The 23,862-nt window shown below is 35.5% G+C and overlaps 1 protein-coding gene across 2 annotated transcripts in view; it reads left to right on the plus strand.

Annotated features, from left to right (window-relative positions):
• Scamp1 (secretory carrier membrane protein 1) overlaps positions 1 to 23,862 on the plus strand; it is a 100,360-nt gene that overhangs the window by 65,341 nt on the left and 11,157 nt on the right. For both annotated transcript variants that reach the window (XM_015497829.2, XM_048800182.1), the window contains 2 exons: positions 13,782 to 13,883; positions 15,307 to 15,424. In XM_015497829.2, the coding sequence (XP_015353315.1) occupies positions 13,782 to 13,883; positions 15,307 to 15,424 (220 nt within the window). The remainder of the gene's footprint in view (positions 1 to 13,781; positions 13,884 to 15,306; positions 15,425 to 23,862) is intronic.

Here is a 23,862-nt window from a genome sequence, read left to right on the forward strand (position 1 = left end):
CACTGTGCAGAGTAGAACTGAAAATTTTTCTTATGGAGGAAGTTGAATTAAAGTACTTTATATCATTAGTGTACCTTATCAGCGTATTACTTTGGCCTTTCCTTTCACTGATATACTCAAGGACTTTGTCCTCCATAAGGTAATCCCATTGCATAAATCTGAATGAGAATTATATAGAGAAGTTTCAAGTGTGTATGTTTTTAAAAGCTAAGTTTACTAGTTATGAATTAAACATGCTATTGTGTCACTTGTGCATTTTTTAAAAATTATAGTTTTGTTTCACAAGTCCCTAAGCATTATGTAAATACTTCAATATAGTTGGTGATTATTAATGAGAGGGTATTATTGTTGAAAAAACATAACTACTGGAAACAGACTGAGAAAGATTTAGAATCCTGGCTTCCCCACTTCAAAATCTGCATTCTGTGTTATTATGGTCAAATGTGTGAAACCTTTCAGAACCTCAATTTTTTAGTGGAAATGGTATAATATCTGCAGAGTTGCTAAGAAGATTAGGGATAATGTATGCAAAATGTTTTTCAATCATGAGAATCAACAAATGGTTTTTTAAAAAAATCTGTTATTGAAATATGACCTGAGATTCCCTAGCAGCCCTGGGTTCAATCTCCAGCACTACCAAAAAAAAAAAAAAAAAAAAAAAAAAAAAAAAAAAAAAAAAAAAAAAAAANAAATAAAAAGGGCTGGGGATGTGGCTCAGTGGTAAAGCACACTAAAAAAAAAAAAAAAAAAAAAAAAATCAACCACACTGAGAAACAAATAGAGTTTTTTGCATATGGGTAGGACCTTCAACTGACCTTCAATAAGTGGGTTAATATTGCGGGATCCCTTCATCAGTGTGTTACCTGTGTGACTAGGTCTTATGTGTTGTAGTGGTTTATTTTCTGAGAAGCAAATGTTTCCAATTGATGTTTTCTACTCCCCCACATGGAATTAATTTAGCTGCCGGTTTTCTTGGAGGTTAGCATCAGGGCAGAAGACTGGGAATCATCTAAATATTCATAGTATGAATGTTCACTTAATTTCTCTGTTTTTCAGTGTGCTTGTGCATGGCTTGTTCTGATGCCCTGTTTTTAAGAATCCCTTTGGTTGTGTACTTTCTGAATAAACTGAACCAATCTTATAAGAGGGCAGAGGGAAGGATCTGGGGGTCAGACTGCTTCTTACAGTCTTTCAGCTCATCTTCTTGTTTTTACCTATGCCTGCCTTTGCCTTACAAAATAGTTGGTGTGTCTATCTAGCTTTTTGAGCTGTTCTAAGGTTTAAGGAGTTTCTAAGGTTAGGGAATTTTAGTTCTTCATTTTCTCCATTGCTGACTTGGGTTTTAGTTTTTGTTGTTGAATCAACTATAAATTCAGCTCCTTTGCAGTTTACAAAATTCTGTTGTTGTCCTCTTCCCTTTTGTCCTTATGGTTGTTTGGTTTCTTGTTTGTTTAAAAAACAACTTTTTTTTTTTTTTTTTTAGTGTGCTTTACCACTGAGCCACATCCCCAGCCCTTTTTATTTTATTTTTATTTTGAGACAGAGTCTCTGTAAGTTGCTTAGGGCCTCAGTTGCTTTGGGCCTCACTAAATTGCTGAGCTGGCTTTGAACTTGAGATTCTCCTGCCTCAGCCTCCAGAGTTCCTGGGATTATAGGCATGTGCCACCATACCCAGATCTTTACAGTCTTTTGAGGAGATCATCAGGAGCTGAGTTTTAACCCATTCCTTCAAATTAGAAATTGAGAGCTCTGTGTTCCTTCTAACTTTATTACATTTACATTTTTTTTCCAGTGGATTCAGGTGTTTCTTCTAAAGTTTAGCTTTAGACAATTTACTAGTGATGTTTACTTCTCAAACAGTTATTTAACCAAAGAAGTTAGTGTTTACTACAAAGTTTTGTGCAATGTTGGCAATGCAGAGAAGAAAAGTGATCTGTTAACTTTGTATGCAGGTTATTTCATAATACTTTTTCTAAGTGTGATCTAAGGACCCTTGGGGTCTTTCCTTCAGGGAGCTTACCACTCTCCTTTTCTAATTATTTTTATTTGGGAAGATGCTTTCTTTATTCTCAACCAAAATAATAATATAACAGATTGAGTGCAGAAGCAGATATAAGAAGCCATGTAGACAGCAGGCTTAGGAATTTTAAAACTCTGAAACTAAATCTTCTGCGTACACATGAAAGAATGGGTATTCCACTGTTGGTTATGTAATGTACCTCTTTATTCTTGGTGATAATGCGTTTTTCTGGAATCTATTTTATCTGATATTGCTACAGCAATTCCAGCTTTCTTTTGATTCATCTTTGCATACTTTAACTTTTTTTCTGTCCTTCTGCTTTTAACTCATCTAGGTATCTATTAGAAAGTAACTCCTTTGGGTTGGCATACTTGGGTCTTTTGCCTCCAAGTTGGCAATCTGATTTGATTACTGACAGCCCCGTATGCATTTAGGAGAAAGTGTATTTTGAATTTTGGTCTTTTCTGAAGTAGTGAAATGTGATGCAATATTATTTTGTGGTACTGGGCAGCTCAAAGGGCCACAGCTCCTAGCCAGCAATGAGTGTAAATAACCAATACAGTGTATTGTGTTGCTAAGCCATGCAGTTTTGTAGGTTAGGATATTAAGTGCATTTTGACTTATCTGCAGTGTGTTTATGTCATTTCATTTAGTATAGTTAACAATCAGATTGGATTAAAATCTGCAGTTTTATTAACTGTTTTATATTTGAAAGAAACAACTACTCTTTCATCCTTTTGCTTTCCTTTGGATCAATAAGTTGTTAATGATTCTGTGTTCTTCTGTATTTCTTCATTATATATTCCTGTTCAAATCTCCTTTTTTTTAATGATCCCCTCATGTTTAGAACATACATCTTTAATCATGGTCTATATTCATATAGTATTCTCTTTCATGTAGATTGTCAGCTACCTCCCAACAAGATAATTTGGCTTATTCCCTAAAGCCTTGGTACAGTTTTGTTCTGTATTTTTGTATATTCCAAAATACACAGTACATTGCTGCTGCTTTTACTTACAAAGAAAAATGAATTTTACATTGGCCTTTATTAGTGCCATTTCAACAACTTTTATGTGTCTTTTTTTCTTGATTGTTTTGTCTCTCGAAGATATTTTTTTCCCTTGTTTCTTTTTATGCCTGGTGATTTCTTATTGAAAAGCTGGACATCTATTGAAAACAATAGACTGAGATAAATAAGAGTCGTGCTTAGAAATGGCTGTGCCTTTTCCCTTGGGCTAGGCTTGTAGTAATGTGTGTGGGTGGCTGAATAGGTTTCAAGCAGTACAGTCAGGAATTGATCTGAGTTTGGGTGCTTGGTTGCCATGGTTGTCCCCAGTACACCACAGACTTCAGAGTCCTTTGGTGTTATTCATGTTTAAGGTGAGGCTTGGTTTTCCAGAGCCTTTTTTTTTTCTTTAAATATCTGCTCTCCACTAACTTGGTCTCCCCTTTGTGCCTATGGGTCTTATTTTACATTTTCTTTCTCCCTCTAGGAGTACCTGCTGCTGCTTGTTACTTTCTAACTTTTCACCCTGGTGGAGGTGGAGAGGGTTGAGGAGAGAAGGAAGTTCTCATTCTGGTTCTGCCTCAGCTTTAGAGACATGTCTCTGGAATGTGGTGTTTCACTCTTATCAGTGACCCTGCCCCTGTTTTTTTTTGTTTGTTTGTTTGTTTTTTTTAACTTAAAGAAGTTTTAAAAGCATTTTGGTTTTTCTTTTTTCCATCTTTAATTTTCTTATCTCTTTTTTCCCCACATTTTTTATTGGTGCATTAGAGTAGTACACAATCATGTGAGTTGTTATATATTCACATATACACACAGTAGAACAATATAATTTGGCCAGTATCACTCCCCAACACTTCCCTCCTCCCTCCCTGTCTCCCACCTTTATCTATAATTAAAAAAAAATAATCTTCTTCTGTGCACTATTCTTTTTAAATGCAAACCTGTTTGTGAAGACACTTTACTGCCCTGTCTGGCATCATTTATACTTCAGAGTAAATCAGTACTGTCAGATATTTTCCTCTTAAAGACTAGCTAAGAGGCAGAAGGAGATGTTAGTAGTACTGTTACAATATTTGAGATGTTCAGTAAGTATTTAAAAAAATAATGTTGGGCACATAAGATTAGTTTAAAAACTTTTTGATGAGTCAATTCTAGATTTTAAGTTCAAGTTTTAGTTTATTCAATGAAAGTTACTTGTTTGGGGCAATATTTCATGAGGCATATATATTGTTTTTCTCTAGGACATTTTACTTTAAGAGGTAATACATATTTACTAACTTGACCCACAGTAAGTTTAAGATAGTTTATTTAGAATTTGAGGATATGTTCACACTTACAGGAAGAGTTTAGGGATATTGCAACATAGATGATTAAATAGGGAACTTGTAGTGAAAGCATGATAGGATGATAAAGTAAGAGGATTGATAGTAAACTGTCTTTTGTGACATAAGAAAAAAAAAGACGCGTTGAATAGCTTCCAGATTTAATATTCTAGATGGTTCAAAACCCAAACTCTGTTTAGTGTTCTTTGTTGAAATAAATGGCATATTTGTGGAAAAATGTTTTGAGTTTTCTGTTTTATAAGAGCATAGCCTATGTAATATCCTGAAAATAGTTTCATTTTGACACAGGAGCTCACCAATGTTGACTTCTGTTTTCCTTTAAATTATTAGTTTTGTTGTTCAAGGTTAATTAAAATGGTTGGGTACTGGCTTATTGTAGCTATTTATGCTTTCTACATTGACTGGTAATGAAATCATGAGATTTTAGTTGTATCAAGAAAATCTTTGCCTATATCAAGTAGTAGTTTAGTGATGTTTCAGTCTTTATTTTAGTTTTTATGTATTTATTTAATGATACTGGGAATTGAAACCCAGTGTGCAGGGGCTGGGGATGGGAGGAGTGTGCTCTGACACCAAGCTACATTCTCAGCCCTTTATGTTTTTTTAATAAAAAATTTTTAAAAAATATTTTGCTCAGTTATCAATGGACCTTTAATTTAATTTATTTATTTATATGCAGTGCTGAGGATCGAACCCAGTTCCTCACATATGCCAGGCAAGTGCTCTACCACTGAGCCACAATCCCAGCCCCAGCCCTTTTTATTTTTTAAAACCGGGTTTCACTGAGTTACTGAGGCTGGTCACCAACATGTGATTCTCCTGCCTCAGTCTTCTGAATTTCTAAAACTACAGGTATGTGCCATCATGGCCAGTTAGTCTTTTTTTTCCCCCCCATTAACTGCAAATATTGTTTTGTCTATTTTGTCTTCCATGACTCTAAAAGAGAATTTTCAACAATATAAATCATTGCATATGAAAAGAAATTTTGTCATATCCCTTTATATATGAAATACTACATTAAGCAAATGGGGTTAATTTTTTTAGACAGTGATGTTCTATTGATTGATAATTCTAATCTTGTAGAAGATGAAATGAATTAAAATAGTGTCTTAGAGGTAATTTTATCAGATGGTTAAGGACATTAGCTATAGACAGGCAGATAAGTCATCTATACTGTTTTTGTTAGCAGCTGTGTTTTTTGATTATTTCATCTCTCTAAAAGGAGTCAAATGGAATTGGTACGAGTTCCTACCTCATGGGGGTATTGTAAGGACTGAAGGGACAATGCTTGTGTTTATTGAGGTCCCTGGCACATAAGGCTCAAAACAGGTTAGCTATTTTTGTAAAATATCAAGTATAGAGGATCTGGAGCTTGAGCCCAGGTGTGGGTTGAAAGTTTTATCATGCCTCCCTGCTTTTGGCAGAACACAGATGGGAAGAAGATAGAGTTCAGGATCCTTTCTATCCTCCTGTTTTTATCTGGGCTCAGGTAGTGAGTGGTTCTTAATAGTTTTAAAGCCATAGACTCTATTATAAAATCTTAAATCTTTGAACCCTCTTCCTTAAAAACACACACATTTTGCAGATTGTTTTACATGATTTGTGGGGTTCATGGTACTACCTTTTCAAGTACTATTCTATAGAATGAACTGATTTCAGCAGTTATTAGAGGGAAAGTAGGGCTGATTTAAACAATCGTGGATTCCAAGATTCCAAGTGACTAAGACAAGTAAAGCAGCTGTACCTCCTAGATTTCTTTTTATTCTAATGCCTTTGTCTCATTAAAGACTTCGTATGTTGTTTGGTACTAGTAGTAGTCATTAAGTTGTCCATGTTCCAGAAAGTTTCAAGATCTTTCTTTTCAGCAGCTTAATCTCACATCTGGGAGCAAAACAGTTTATTTTGGTGCAGGATCATAGTAGTGTATTTAGTGGTACTAACAAGGAACAATTATTAGTTGTTTCCTATGTGATATGTATGCATATTTACATGTATTATTTTATTGGAACAAAATTAGGTTCTACTGTCATCCCATTTTGTAAATGGAAACACTTTGGGCATTTTGCCTGAAGTTAGAGTTTTAAGTGCATTGGATTCAAACCCACTATCACTCGCTGAAACTGGATTCTCTTAACCACTATGTTGAGTTGCCCAAAGCACAGGCCATAGTATTTTAGTTAACTGTAAGTTAATGTATGAAGTATGTTCTTTTAAAATCATGAAATACTTTGTCTCTCCTGGCTCCCCCAAACTGTAGTTATAATTACTGTCTCTGATATTGTTTTGGTTTGTGAAATAAACTTTACAAGAACATATAAATCTATTTTCTGAAATTTATTATGATAATTTAAGGAAGAAATTTTCTGTAAGCCTATGCTACAACGTGGCAGAACACATTAAACCAAAAAACACTGGTTTATTTAAAATTCAATTTTCTAATAGGCTTTGACCTGAAAAAGCCAGGATGTAAGTAATAGGAAGTTTTATTCGTTCATTAATTCATTCAGACCAGGAAATATATTACTTAGGTGGATTTATTAAGAATGAATATTCATGGTACCACAAATACTTCATTGTATACTGAGGCAGATTACAATTTAAAGCACTTGGCTTTAATCAATTTATATTGTTGTTCTGTGTCTTTACTTTCTTCCCTCTGTGATTTGAAATGGTTAAAGGAGTCTGAGGGTATAGCTCAGTGGTAGAGCACTTCCCTAGCATGTGCAAGGCCCTGGGTTGGATCCCTAGGGTGCAGCAGCAGCAGCAACAACAACAACAACAAAATACTAAGTACAAGCTATACTATTTAAACAGTTGGCTTCCTAATCTCTTCCTGTATGTAAGACCCATTGCTTTTGGTGATGAAGGCCAGTAGAAGTCCTTCTATCCCTAATTATGATTTTTCTTCTGGTCCCTTTCTGATCCTGGTTCAGATACAGACCTCCTGGGTGTCTACAGACTCTGCTTCAGAGTTTCTCACCTAGACTTACCTTTCCCTTATGTATCTTGAATGAACATTATGCTCCTATGATGATTGCATTGCTTTAGCTTGTTAATCTACACTTTACAGAGTTTCCTACATTATACAGAGTTCAGTATATTGGGAATTATAGTTAATATGCTTTTTAGCAGTGTGACTAACTCAGGTTTTTGAATGTCACTCCTTAATAAGTTTTAGATTTGTTGGGGAATTGCAATCCCACATTGCAGAATTTTTTTTTCACAAGAGTCAGATTCACTTTTTAGGTATCATTTTGATTTATAAAGAGTTATATTTTCAATGATTGCCTGTCTAGTTAGAAAATGAGGCAACCTTTTCAAAGTTTTTCTGATTTTGCATTTGCAATAATTTGGACATATCAGAGGAAGATTTTGTTCTTCTTGAAAATGAGTCCATGTAGTTAAGTAAGTGCTGGAACACAGTTTTGTATTTTAGAGAACTTTGAAGTTTGTTTTTTTTTTTTTTTTGCAGTGCTGGGGATAGTATTCATATTAGCATGGTCACTGTACAATGGAATGAATTTTACTGTTTCCTTGTTCAGGAAAGATGTTTGTTAGACAAATAACATAAACACGGTCTGTTAAAAAAGTTATTTATGGGTGGGGGTATAGTTTAGTGGAGGCCCTGGGTTTGATCTCCAGTATCACAGAACTAAAAAGAAGAAACTCATATAGGCTTCTTCTTCTTTTCATTTTTTGGCTATTCTGAGTCTTTTAATCTTCCATATTAACTTAAGGACAGTTTTTTTTTTTCTAATTCTGTGAAGAATGTTCTTGGTAATTTGACAGGGATTGCATTGAATCTTTGGATTGCTTTTGGTAATATGGCCATTTTAACTATATTAATTCTGCCAACTCATGCATGTGGGAGGTCTTTTCACCTCTATTGTCTTCTTCTATTTCTTTTTTGAGTGTTCTACAATTTTATTTATTCTTTTTTCTTTTTAAATTTGTTGTAATTAGCTATACATGACAGCAGAATACATTTTGATTCATTGTACACTAATGGAGCACAATTTTTCATTCCTCTGGTTGTACACAATGTAGAGTCACATCACATGTTCAGTAATACATGTACCTAAGGTAATGATGTCCATCTTTCCTGCCCCTTTTTCTTTCCCCTCCCTTCCCCTACGTTCCCTTTGCCCAAAGTTCCTCCATTCTTCCTGTGCCCCCGCTCCCGTCCCCCCGTCCCCCACCATTATGGATCAGCATCCACTTATCAGAGAGAACATTTGCCTTTTGTTTTTTGGGGATTGGCTTACTTCGCTTATCATGATATTCTCCAACTCCATCCATTTACTGCAAATGCCATGATTTTGTTCTCTTTTATTGCTGAGTAATAGTCCACTGTGTATTTATACCACAGTTTCTTTATCCATTCACCTATTGAAGGACATCTAGGTTGGTTCCACAAGTTTAACTGTTGTGAAGTAAGCTGCTTATGTAGCCTTCTTGAACAAAAGAAGTAGACAAAATGGGGTTCAAAGATTTTGAGGGTTCCAATTTATCAGTTTCACATACTAACTATATAATTTTGTATACTCACTGTACATACCAAAGAGGAAGGGAAGCCATCTGTATTTGGAAGCGATATTTTAGAAATATTCTTTTAGTAGGACTTCTTAATTTTTTAAAACATACTTGATATCCTTCAAAAGATTTTTTGGGCTGCTGTTGTAGCTCAGTGGTATAGCACTTGTCTACCATGTATGAGGCACTGGGTTCAATTCTCAACACCTCATATAAATAAACAAAATAAAGAACCATTGGGAACTAAAAAATTTTTTTAAAAAAAGATTTCTTAACTAAAAGTTATAGTGAAGCAGTTTCAACTTCTGGAATATATCTGTAGATGTGGAAGTAAAAGATGGCTCTTGGGTAACTGAAATAATTGTGAAGCCTTTAGAAATTAATCAAGAGCCTTTTCAGTATATGTATTATGTAATTTTGCTATTCTGGTTTCTTGATACACAAATAATAAAAGTAAAATATTTAATAAGAAATAAGAAAATATTAAGTTATATTTTTATACACTGATAAAGATTAGGGAAATAGGAATGTTTCAGAAGTGACTTCCTCAAAACAGTAAACTAAATAAATAAAAAAATCAATTATTAAGTTAGTAATATTTTGTTTCCCAGAGAGATGAGGCACCTATGGAGTTTCTATTTGGTACTAATAAAAATAGCGTTTTATATTGTGGGTTTTGCTGTTTATTGTTTTCATTGGCAATTTTCTTGAAGAACATGTCATTAATTAATACTAACTTTGCTTAACATATTACTGATAGAATTATCAATTACCATTTGATTTAAATGACTAATGTAGGAAACATTATTATCAAACCATTAAAATTGCTCTTTTGTTCTTTCAAATAATGGCTCATTGTGGAGCAGGAACAGGGAAAATGCAAGATGAGTACCGATCATCAAATACTAAACAGATTTTAAAAGGCTTAAGCTGGAACAATTTGAACAACAAAATAAATGATAGTTTTTGATTTTAATCTAAAGAATAAAATATATATCTATGAATTCATGTTATGGAAATAAATGATTAATAAATAGGTTGGGGAGAAGGAACAGAGAATTTCAAATGCTAAATTTGGGCTTTATTCCCTTTAGGGAGCGAAACTTGACTGTCCTGTCTTTGGGTGTGGGCGGGACCTAAGTGAATTATGTTTGCCAGGTGGAAGAGAGAATAAAGATACTGAGATAGCAAGACATGTGTTCTTCTGGTAAGAGGAGCTAGAACAGGGATTGTAGGTATGTTTTATGAAGAGGTATATAGTATATAGTGTCTTATTACTTGGACTTTATCCTGTGGTAGATGATTCCCAAACATTAGAAGATGCAAGAATTACTTCTGGTGCTTTTCTGTAAAAACAGTTGGACATAGAGGAAATGGGTACAGAAATAAGAAAACTGAGACAGTCTAGATCAGAGAAATGACAGAAATAGAAGTGAGTAACATTACTGAAGCCAGAGGCTAAGAGTGAGGACTTTCAGTGTTGAAAGCCATAACCAAGTAGAGACTGAGAAATTTGATTTGGAAATTCATGGGTTTCTCATGACTCTGAAGTGCTTCTGGTGGTATCTGTGTGGAGAAGCCAGGCTACAGGGAATTAAGAAAACCAGTAAGAAGAGGGAGGTTGAGGAAATCATTGGTAGACTGCTCCTTCAAGATTTTTGTCACTGAAGGGAAGGAGGAAGATAGAGGTGGCAGTTTTGGGGGAAGACAGGGTTAAAGGAGGGCTATTTGAAGATGAAAAAACTTTGTATGCACTGAAGGGAAGAGTCTAACCGAAGAGGTGAAGACTCATCAGGGCAGACAATAAGAAACTGGTGAAGTGGAGCACTCCAGATGACCTGAAGCACTCCAGATGACCTGAAGGACAGGCTAAAGGTTTCTTCTGCTAGTGTTAGCTTTGAGAGGACAGACGCTGCCCCTCCACAGAGAAGCAGGCAGGACCTTATCTATGAAGTAAGAAAGGGCAGGGATTTATTCCAGTGACTTCTGTTTTCCTCTTTGATTAACAGTTAATGCTGAAATTAAGTGAAGCGTTGAGGGCCGCGAATAATCACTGTGATGAACAGAAAATGGGGTAAATTTAGGAGAATTTAAAGTGTTGCTGAACTGAATTTTAATACCTAACTCCACAGTATATTAAAAACATACTATGTCATGATCAAGTGGATGGAGCTTCTTTCAAGAATTTTAGGTTGGTTTAATATTAGAAAATTAATTAGCCACAATTCACCATATTGCATGGTTTTAAAACCATATGTTTATCTTAATTGATGCCCAAAAAGCATATGGCAAAATCCAACATCCTTTCTTGAGCCAACTTGGAATAGAAGGGGATTTTCTCAACCTGATAAAAGGCATCTATTAAAAACTGCCTTGGATCAGAAATGACAATTTTAGTCAGAATTGTGACCAAAAGACCTGACAAGGACAACATAGAGGAGGAAAAGTTGATTTGGCTCACAGTTTAAGGGGCCTCAGTCCATAGCTCTGGGCCTGAGGTGAGGCAGAAAATCATGGTGGTAAGGTATGGCAATAGGAAGCAGAGAGAATTCTGCTCACCAGGGATCAAACATGAGCACCAATGGAACACCCCCAGTGATCTCCCTCCTCCAGCCACACCTTACCTGCCTACTGTTACCACCCAGTTAATCCATCAGGAGATTAGTGCTTTGATCAGGTTAAGACTCTCCTAATCCACTCATGTTTTTATGCGACTGTTCTTGCATTGTCTCACCCATGAGCTTTTGGGGGACATCACATATCCAAACCATAACAGACATTTATTATTACCACTTCTATTCAATATTGTGTTGCAAGCTCTGGCCAGTATAATCGGGCAAGAAAACAAAATAAAAGGTATGCAAATTAGAAAGAAAGAACTATATTTTTCATATACCCATGATTATCTATGTAGAAAATATAAACAGATTCCAGCAGGCTCTTTTCAGGAAATAAGACATGGTGATTCTAGAAGGTAAATGTAAAACATGTAAAAGCCTTAAAATAGATAGAACAACTCTGAAAAGGAATCATGAAGCCAATAAACTAACACTACCTAATTTGAAGACTTTGAAGCTTAGATTGTTTCAGTAATCAAAATAGTGTAATATTGACATAAAGATAGAGAAAAATGGCACAGAATAGAACATCCAGAAATGAATATAAATCCACCATAGACCAATGATTTTTGAGAAAGATAAAAAAACAATGCAGTTACAGAAAAATCATCATTAAGAAATGATGCTGGCTGGGCGCAGTGGTATCTGCCTATATCCCAGAGGCTCTGGAGGCTGAGGCAGGAGGAGCGAAGTTCAAAACCAGCCGCAGCTACTTAGCAAGGCCCTAACCAACTTAGTGAGACTCTGTCTCATAATAAATTTTATAAAAAGGGCTGAGGATGTGGCTTAGTGGTTAAGCAACCCTGGGTTCAATTTCTGGTACCAAGTTAAATTAAACAAAGAGTTTCAATTAATACCTTGTGCAAAAAAAAGTAATTCAAAAAAGTATAGACTACAATCTAAAGCTGAAAAAGTTAAACTTCTAGAAGAGAACAGAATTATTTCCTTGGCTTTTGCACAGATTTTTTTAGATACAATAAGAAAATCAAGATCCATAAAATAATGAATAAGTAAAGTGGAATTCAGAAAAGGCAAAACTTATCAAAAGCTGCTCTTTAAGATGCTCTTCCCTTTAAAAACACAGATAATTGTCATACATACATACATCAAATTGAAAAGCCATGGCTGGGAGAAAATATTTGCCAAGCATATATATAATAAAGAACTTGTGTATATAGAATCTGTATTATAAAAACTCTCAAAATGCAAGAATAAGGGGGAAAATAATTTAGTTAAAACATCAGAAAAAGATTTTAATAAATAGTTCACCAAAGAAGATCCACAGATGACAGGCAAAGATGCTTAACAGAATTACTCACTAGAAAAATCAAAACCAAATAAGATACTACTATACATACATTGGAATGGCTAGCATTAAAAAGACTGACATTACCCAGTATTAGTAAGATGTGGAGCTGGAACACTCATACCCTGCCAGCGGAAATGTAAAATGGAACAACCCCTTGATAAAACAGATTGCAATTTCTTCTTAGAAATTTAATGAACACTTCTGTGTCTCTACCTTTCCACCTGTAAGTAATTACCCAGGAGAAAAAGAAATGTATGTTCATATGAATTCTTATATAGTAATGTTCATAATAACTTTATTTGCAATAGTAAAAATCTGCAAACAACCTAAATGTCCATCGATAGTGAATGAATAAACTGTGGCATATTTATACATTATTAAGCAATGAAAAGGAATGACTTTCTGATACATGCCACAGCATGGATGAATCTGGAGTGTTATACTATATGATCTCATGTGCAGAGAGTTCTGAAATAGGCAAAATATGATGACAGAAAGCTGCTGGTAAAGTAAGGGGGAGAAAAAGGGAGGGATTATCCAGAAAACTTGGGATATGCTCACAGTATTGATAGGGGAAAGTCCAGGCATGTACATGTTTTAATATGCATATATTAAATAAGTTTAAATATTATTAAATTGAATATTTTAAATATTTATACTTCATTGTGTATTATAATTCTTGTGAAGTTTGCTTTAAAAATGAAAGCTGAGTTGTCAAGATGGATTTTGGTGCAGTTAGAAACTGAAAGAACAAAGTAAGATTGGAATGATATTGAATATTTACATGAAAGGTTCAAATAAATTATTATAATATTACTATTTTAATTTTAAGCCTAAGATTATTGCCACTTTTTTAAAGGTTTGAATGACAATCTGCATGTGAATATAAAATTAATGAGAAAAATGACATTTCTTCTTTCTTCTCTCCTTCCCCCTCTTTTGTTTTTCAAAGGAGTGACAGTTCTTTCAGATTCTTTGTATTCTTCTTCGTCTATATTTGTCAGTTTGCTGTACATGTGCTCCAGGCTGCAGGATTTCATAATTGGGGCAATTGGTAAGTTTATTTACTTTATTAGTTTTAAGTTGTTAATCTAATATTTGTATATAATTTTTGTATCCTAATATAGTTTACACAGAAAAGTCAGATCAGCCAAAGCAAACAAATAAGATAAAGAAAAAAACAAGGAACACAGTTTTAACATGTCCCAAGAGATGTAGCATTTGTACAAACCATTCCCTTTGAAGGTTATGTTCCCATTTTATAAAACAGCACATTCTATCTTCTTTAAATAAATTGTGTATGAATACTTTTTGATAGCCACACGCATAGCTCTCCTGCTCCCACTGCTTCCTTAACCCCAAACAACCACTAATCTGTTTGTCATTCTGATCATTCTATCACTTTATGAGGATTACTTAATCGGAATTATACAGCATGCAACTGCTGGCTTTTTTACTCTGCATAATCCTGTGGAGAGTCATCCAAGTTGTTCTGTGTATCAGTAGGTTCTTTTTTTTTTTATTCTTGAGTAGTGTTCCATGGTATAGATGTACCACAATTTGTTTAACTATTCCCCAATTGAAGAACATCTGGATTGTTTCCAGTTTGAAGCTATTATGAATAAAGCCACTGTGAGCATTCATGAGCAGGTTTTTGTGTGAATATAAGTTTTCATTTCTCTGGGATGACACAATAATTAGTTGGGCCATAGAGAAGTTGCATGTGTTTTTTTCATTTGTTTTTGTTTTTAAAGAAAATGATAAACTGTCTTCCAGAATGGCTGTACCATTTTATAATCTCACCAACAATTATGTGTGATTCAGCCTCCACCTCATTTAGTGTTGCCACTGTTACATCAGCCGTTCTGATGGATGTGTAGTGATATCTCATTGTGGTTTGAATTTGCATTACCCTAATGACTAAAGAAATTGAACAACTTTTCATGTGTTTCTTTGCCATCTTTCTGTCCTCCTAGTGAATTGTCTCACCATGTGTTTTGCCTATTTTCTAGATGATTTTTTTGTATTGTTGAACCATAAAAGTTCTTTTTATATTCTAGAAACTAATCCTGTGTTAAATGTGAGGTTTGCAAATATTTCCTCCCATAATTCCACAGAATTTAAAATGAGCATTTAAAAATATGGCCATGAACTCACAAGCTTAAACAGTGCAATAATGTGGTGGTAAACACTTGGGGCTCAGTGGTTTCATCTGCTTTTGAATTAAGATTATGCTTTATTAGCTGTGAGAACTTGGGCACCGAGTACCTCTGTGACCCAGTTTCTCATCTGTAAAATAGTAAAAATAGCACCTCTCTTATGAGATTATGATCGCGTTAGAATTAAATGAACTAATACATATAAAGAAATTGAACACTGCCTGCCTCTTAAGTGCTGAATGTCGGTTAGGTATTATTTTTAAGAAGTCTGCATTAACTTATCTGCTTAACTACACTTTGCTTTTGATTATTTTGTAGTGGTTGGATTTCATCCCTTACTGGTCTCAACCAAAACATTCCTGTTGGAATCATGATGATAATCATAGCGGCTCTTTTCACAGCATCAGCAGTCATCTCACTAGTCATGTTTAAAAAAGTAAGTGCAGCTTCATGTCTGTGATTTTTCTCGTGAGCCTGATGCGAAGATCTTGTTCTCCCATTTTGTGTAACCTCAAGTTGTTTTGTTGTTCTTGTGCAAGTTTGCTCTTCGAGTATTATTTTTTACAATGAATAATTAGGCACAGAGCTGGACGCGGTGGCACATGCCTGTAATCCCAGCGGGTTAGGAGGCTGAGGTAGGAGGATCTTGAGTTCAAAGCCAGCCTCAGCAACAGTGAGATGCTAAGCAACTCAGTGAGTCCCTGTCTCTAAATAAAATACAAAATAGGGCTGGGGATGTGGCTTAGTGGCCGAGTGTCCCTGAATTCAATTCCTGGTACCAAAAATAAAAAAAAAAATAGTTATGCACAGAACATATTTTAGAAAAATCATGTTTGCAACTTCCAGGAAAAAAAAAAAAAAAAAAAGGAATACAGATTGAACATCCCTAATCCAGAATCCAAAATTTGAAACTTTTGACCATTGACATTATGCCCCAAGTGGAAAATTCCACATCTTACCTCACATGACAGACACATTATAAAATTATATAAAATAACACTCAGGCTATGTGTAAAAGATATGTATGAAAAATAAATAAATTTCATGTATAAATTTGGCTTCATCCCCAGGATATTTCATTATGTATTTGCATGTATTCTGAAATCTGAAGCACTCTTGGTCCCAACCATTTAGAATATATTCGACCTCCATTTTTAAGACCTTTTAGCTGAAGGCTGATTTTATGAATTGGAGAGCCAACCAAATTTTAAAATTTTTGATCTTTTATGTTCTGCAATTTCTGTTTTGAATGAAGCTTATATAGCTTCTTTTTTTTCTTTATCCACATTTTATTGTTGCATTATAGTTATGCATAATGATGGGATTTGTTGTTACATATTCACACATGCATACAATATAACAATATCCCACCATTATGCATTTGCTTCTTCAAAACAGAAATATTGAATACCTACCAAAGCACTTTTTGTGATTTGTTTTAGTGCTGTACTGCTTCTGTCAATGCTTCTATTACCTTTTTTTTAAAAAAAATATATTTTTTTATTTGTAGATGGACACAATGCCTTTATTTTACTTGTTTATCTTTATGTGGTGCTGAGGATCAAACCCAGGTCCTCGCATGTGCCAGGAAAGCACTCTACCACTGAGCTACAGCCCCAGCACATTTTTATTTTTTCCCCCTTTTATTTTGGTCACTTCCTGGGATACCTTCAGAACATTTTTTATAGGTCACTCTCATACCATGCTCTCTTCTTTCAGTCCATTTCATATATAGTTTCTATATTAACTAACATTGTGTAGATTTTTGATGTGAATCTGGGGCTGGGAATGGGATTGTGGTGGTGGTGAGAAAAAGGACTAGTGGTGATGTTTCACAACTCCTGGAACCATATTTTCTTCTTTAGTCAAATAGAACTATTGACTTTCCTCAGATACGTCCCCAGCCATCCATTCCTTCATCCCCCTTGTCATTGGCTGTGTGTCTTAACCCAATACTTCATCTTCTCTGCTACTCCAAGACCACCTCAGATCCTGCTGCCTGCTCTACAGAATCTGTCTCATGACTCCCCGTCTTTGGGATTATGCAAGTCTCTCTTTTCTTGGGGAACTTTCTGTCTGTTTTGGTCACTCTGGGACCTGAACATAAGCCAGTTTATATGCCTTGTAGAGCATGTATTCTGGGTACCCAGCTTGATAAACCCCTCTAGGGAAGACCTGTCTTTTAGCATTGGAATTAAACGAGGAGAGCAAGAGCTTTGCTTTAAAACCATGCAGCTCAGGTTGAAATTCTGATGCTTCACTTAACAGCTGTGTGACCTGAGACGGGAGCCTACAGCCGCTCAGGTTCAGTGTCCTCACTTGCACTCCAAGCTGCCCGAGAGCAGGGCCTCGGTCACCTCTATGCTTTTAGCTTAGATTCCTCACATCTGAAGCAGTGATAGGCAGTGATTAGCATGTGATAGGCATTCAGATATTTATTGAATGAAAGAAGAAATGGGAATAGCTACTTTTATGGGGTTGGCATGAGGATGAAATGAAATAATAAATGCAAATTATGTGGCACAATTACAATTAGTTTTCCTTTTTGATCTTCTTGACTCACATTTTACCCTTTGATATTCAGGTTCTGGTTTAGGATTTTCTTGTGTTTTACAAGTAATCAGCTTCCTTAATTGTGAGGGCTGGTTAGGTGAGTCTGGGAAGAGAAACGAATGAATGGGCACCACCATCCTGTGATTTAATGGCCATCACATAGGTGAGGAAAGGGAGCAGAGGAGCACCTAGCCAAGTTTTGGAGGTCTTCCTAAGGAATTAAGTCCTTTTTTTTTTTTTTTTGCTGTTTTTTAAAATGAAATCTCACAGTACTGCCCAGGTTGGCCTTGAACTCCTGGGCCCAAGCCATCCTCCTGCCTCAGCCTCCTGATTACAGGGCATGTGCCACTGTACCCAGCTATGCAGTCTATTGAAGTTTTGTCTCAGCTGAGGTACAATGACGTCTCTCCATTATTGTAATTATCTAAATAAAGGAATAAGGATAAGAGAGTAAGTAGGTCCCAGACAGTGGGCATATTAGTTCATATCTAGTCACAGAATGTAACATGGCAAATTTAGGGACTTACAAATAGGTCAGAATGGATGGAAAAGGAAGTTGGTGTATATATTGGGGCAAAGAGAAATGTGGGGTGTTGGGAGTTGAGAGTGAACATGTAAGTGCAGTTCTGTCCTGCAGAATCTTATTGACTAGGAAACCTTGTTAAGAAGTTTGAATTGTCTCCATAAAGAGGTGGTGAGCCATAGAAGAGTCTTAAGGAGGAGAGTAACTGAGTTGATCTGATTTGAGTTTTAGAAGGATTATTCTGAAATAGATTTGGGATTTGGGGAGCAGGGTTCTAGTACTTGGAAAAACCAAGGCTGGGAGATGGGCTAGGCAGCTAGTTAGTAATGATGTTGACTTGAACTAAATGTAGTCAGTAGAAAGTGAGCAGGTAATGATTATTAATTCAGCTTGGGCTTGTAAATAGTAGATAAATGATGCCCTCCAAGTTTTTAGATGATGGGCCTTTCAGGAAGGGAGAGTATAAGAAGAGCAGGTTTGGAGATCAAGGTGGTTTCAACCTTTTATACAGGGAGTGTAAAATACTGGTGGGACATTAAAGTCTAAGTATTTGGTAGGCTTTTGGATATACAAGTAAGGAGCACATGGCCTGGATTTCTAGACTGGGAAGTATCATCTTCCTAAAGTAAGTGAAGCCTGGAAAGCACATGGAGTGAGAAGAGGGCCAAGGGCGGAAGATGCCCACCATGAGTCTGCTCTGGGAAGCGTGGAGAGAATTTTAACTAGCAGTAGTGTGTGTGGCGGGGGGAGGGGGGATAGGTAGAACAGCTGATCTGGAGAGTCAGCATGGTGGAAGCGTTTATCCTCGGCTGCTGTGTAATGGACTACTAAGTGCAGTGCTCCAGACTCCATCCTGGAATTCCCTTCTCCCCCATTTTCCAGGTACTCCATTTTTTAGGACCCAACCCATGAATGAAATAGTTGTAGAGATGTGCTCATATTCATAGGCCAGGCATTCAAAAAATATGACTGTTTCTCAAATAAAAGAATTGATCTTGGAATTATGTTACACACTCTGATATTTTGGTTGATTTTTTTTTTAACCTCATAGTTAAAGAAGTTATCAGCTACCTCATTTTATATGTGTACTGTCAGTTGGTGCTGTCCAAATCTTTAAGCTAACCTGGGGGAGTAGGGGGGACCAGGGGACACCAGGGATTGAACTCAGGGGCACTTGACCACTGAGCCATATCCCCAGCCCTATTTTGTATTTTCATTAGAGACAGGGTCTCACTGAGTTGCTTAGTGCCTCACCATTGCTGAAGCTGGCTTTGAAGTCATGATCCTCCTGCCCAGTCACTGGGATTTCAGGTGTGCCACGTCCAGCTAGGATCTCATATTCTTTACCTGTGAAACAAGGAGTTTAGATGAAGTGATTTTCTGTATCATTTATGAAGAAGAAGAAATGGGAATAATACATGTTAAAGTATAATCTGAGGTGGCTTTAGTATTTTAATGTCAGACATTTCTCTTACAATGATAGAAATTGAGATCCAAGAAAAACACTGATTTCTTCTTTTTTCTTCCATAATTGCTCAAAATTGGCTATTTAATAACACACACACAAAATCTTTTGGGGGTATGTAGCATAGTTTATAACCACTAGGGGTCATACTCTTCATAAACAGTTAATGCCCTTGAAAAGTTACCTGTGCACACTATTTTGGTTCTAGAATTCTTGGGTTTTATAAGGCTGTTTCTCTTTCCAGCTCCAGCCAATTGTGGCTCTGTGGTATATGTTTGTTTTAATGGAAAGGAAAGCAATACTGAGAATTTTGTTGTTACTAAGTTTTGCATAATTGGAATAGGTTATCATTATTATATAGAGTACCCCAAATGTCTGTATTTCTTCCATAGTGTCATTTTATAATCCAAGTTTTAAGTACCGAAACAATATATGCCTCTTGAATATCTTCATAGATATGGAAACAATTCAACCCTTATTTTACACAAATAGATTTCCTCTGTTTTCTCTCAGATTATTTCTTAATTATCTTTTTTTTAAAGGACTGATTTCTGTAGTAAACTATTAGAAAGAATAGGATAATATTTTGGGGCCAAAGGAGAAAATACCATAAATGGGTCCACCAACAATAAATAAATGCTTCACAGGAATTATTAGAGAAATCCAAAAATTTTTCTCTTCTTTTAACTGGTAAAAGAGTTAGAATGACTTAATATAGGAGTGACTAATAGATACTTTCTTTTTCAGTAAGTACTAGTTACTAAATAATTTGTATTCTTTCGGAACATGACTTTGATTTTCTTTTCCATGAAATTTGAAAACTTATTTATGAATTTTCATGTCCACATTAATAAAAGTTATTAATGATTTTTGCATCTCCAAAGAATTTTAGGTAAATATTGTTTCTATTTGCTAATAATGAAATTTGTGTGTTTTAATTTTTTTTTCATTTACTTAAATGTCTATTCAGCAGATATTCTTTTAATATGTGTAGGAGTATGGAATTGGGCATATGATCCAGAATTCATTAAAATTGGTGTTTTACATAAGAAAATGCTTTGTGAACATATTCTATTATATATAAAATGATAATCTTCTTAGATTAAAAGTGACTATTTGCGTGCTTCTAATCCCAGTAGCTTGGGAGGCTGAGGCAGGAGGATTGCAAGTTCAAAGCCACCTCAGCAAAAGCAAGGTGCTAAGCAACTTAGTGAGACTCTGTCTCTAAATAAAATCAAAATAGGGCTGGGATGTGGCTCAGTGGTCGAGTAGCCTTGAGTTCAATCCCCATACAGGCCCGTCCCCCGCCCCCCAAAAATGTGACTTACTTTCTTTGAAAGTATTGTGCTCCGTGCTCATTCTCCCCCAACTTCTGGACCTAGGATAGAAAGCTAATAATTGTTACTGTTTTTCTAGAGTCACATATAGGCATGCTACTCTTTTCTCTGTCTGTACCTTTCTCAGAATGATGCAGCATTATAGTCTTTCCTGATTAGGAATCAATTCCAGATGACTCACATTGCCCATTAAAATGCTGATCCAGATACTTATCATTTTCATGCAGAGGACACTGAGTATGTGGAATAATACTTTTTGAATTCATAGGAAAAAAAATGGCCCTCCTGAGCAGTTTGTTTCGATACTAGCCTCAGTTGGTGTCCTTAGTATGTTTACTTTAAACTCCCCACCTTTTAATTTTGCCATGCTGGTGATAGAACCCAGAACCTCACATATGCTAGGCAAGTGCTCTACCACTGAGCTCCCCTCAGCACATAATTTTTATTTTCTTTTTCAGTAAGTACTAGTTACTTAGTTGATACTGACTCTAAGTTAATATGTTATTGTGAATTATCTTTACTTAGACATCTTCAAATTTGACATATTGCTGAGTATTTATAATGCTGTTACATGATACTTCTACCTAAATCATCCTATATACACATTTGAACAACTATTAAAATATAATTCACATATTATGCAGTCACACATTTAAAGTGTGCAATTCAGTGGTTTTGATATATTACGTTTTAAAAATCATGGCAAAATATATATAACATAAAATTTCCATTTGATGTTCAACATCTTTAGCAATTAGAGAAATGCAAATTAAAACTACACTGATGTTCCATCTCACTCCAGTAAGAATGACAATTATCAAGAATATAAGTAACAAGCAAATGTTGGCAAGGATGTGGGGAAAAATGTTCAATCATACATTGCTGGTGGGAACTGCATTTTGGTACAACCACTTTGGAAAGCAGTATGGAGATTTCCTTAGAAAACTTGGAATGGAGCCACCATTTGACCCAGTTATCCCACTCCTTGGTTTAAAATGAAAGGAGTTAAAATCGGCAAACTACAGTGATGCAGTCGCATCAATGTTTTATAGCATCTCAATTCACAGTAGCCAAGCTATGGAACCAATGTAGGTACCTTCAACAGACAGGATTTTAAAAATCCTGTACACTCATATACACAATGAAATATTAATCAGCCATAAAGAAGAATGAAATTATGGTATTTCCAATAAATGGATGAAACTGGAGGCTAACATACTAAGTGAAAAAACCAAAGGCCAAATGTTCTCCCTGATATGTGGATGCTAACCCACAACAAGAGAGGTATAGAGGGGAAGAACAGAAATTCATTGGATTAGACAAAGGGGAATGAGGGAAGGGATGGGAGATGGAAACAGGAAAGACAGTAAGTACAATGAGTTGGACAAAACTTTCCTACTCATATGAGTACATGGCCAGTGTAACTCCACATCATGTACAACCACAAGAATGGGATCCTAATTAGAATAAGTTAATGCTCCATGAATGTATAATATGTCAAAGTATACTCTAATGTATATCTAAAACAAAATTTAAAAATTGCCATTTGAATTATTTTAAGGGTACAAATCAATGGCAATTGCAGTTTTACAACCATTACCACTGTCTATTTGTAAATATTTTTCATTACTCTAAACAGAAACTGAAATTATTAAGCAATTACTTTATCCTCCCTACTTCAGCCCATCACAATCTCTAACATATGTCCTGCCTCTCTGAATTACCTGTTCTAGATATTTCATATAAATGGAATCATACAATATTTTCTTTTTGTACTTGGCTTATTTAATTTAGTATATTTTTTTCAAGGTTAATCCATGTTGTAGCATTGAATAATTGTATACTGAACATTATTCCACTATGTATATGTATATACACTATGTTATTTAATCATGTGTGGGACACTTTTGTGTGTGTGTGTGTATGTGTGTGTGGTGCTGGGGATCAAACCCAGGGCCAATGCTAGTCAAGTGCTCTATCACTGAGCCACATCCCAGCCCAGACACTTGGTTTTTCCCACTTTTTGGCTTCTGTGAATAATACTGCTTGTGAAGGTTGGTCTAGAAGGAACTGTTTGAGTCCTTGCTTTCACTTCTTTTGTGTATATACCTAGACGTGGAATTGTTACATGGTCATAATGGTAATTTTCTGTTTAGCTGTTTGAAGAACCTCCAGACTCTTTTCTGCAGTACCTATATCATTTTACATTCCAATCAGCAGTGTTCTACATCCCTGCCAGCACTTGTTATTTTCTACTTTTCCTGGTAGGAATGAAATAGTATGTTTGCTTCTAGAACACTTAGCCTCTGAGGTAACTGCAAACTAACCATTTTACCTTGTAACACAGGAAGTCTGTTAGAGTGGTATTGCACATACTTATTTGGTAACTTTTATTTTTAATAATGAGGTCAATATTGGACCATTTAATTCCAGATAGGCAAATTATTATTCAGTGACTTCTACTGCAAGTTACTATGCTATGTCTTATAAGGGGGTGTAACAACAAGTAAAAAATAGCCCTTTGCCCTCAGATAACTAAAAGCATGTGGGTATGAGACAAGTAGATGAACCCTGCAGAAGAACAGTGTACATGCCCTAAGCTGTACAAAGTGCTGGAGGTGCTTACAGAAGGGAGAGCACAGCTAGTGCAGGCACAGGAGAGGACAGAGCAGCAGTCCTGAGATGTCAAAGGAGGAGTGGGTTTCAACTGCATGAAACTGGGTTATGAAAAGAATATCTGACCCTATCTATGGGCAGGAGAGTTCATACTGGGTTTCTAGGAAATGTTTAATTGGAAAAATGTATACTTAGAGATTCATATGTTTTTTTTTTTCTTAAATATATTTTTTTTAATTTTTTATTGTGGGTTGTTCAAAACATTACAAATTTCTTGACATATCATATTCCACACTTTGATTCAAGTGGGTTATGAACTCCCACCTTCACCCCATACACAGATTGCAGAATCACATCAGTTACACATCCATTGATTTACA

Source organism: Marmota marmota, unplaced genomic scaffold, assembly GCF_001458135.2.
Source record: "Marmota marmota marmota unplaced genomic scaffold, marMar, whole genome shotgun sequence".
Classification (NCBI taxonomy): Eukaryota; Metazoa; Chordata; class Mammalia; order Rodentia; family Sciuridae; genus Marmota; species Marmota marmota.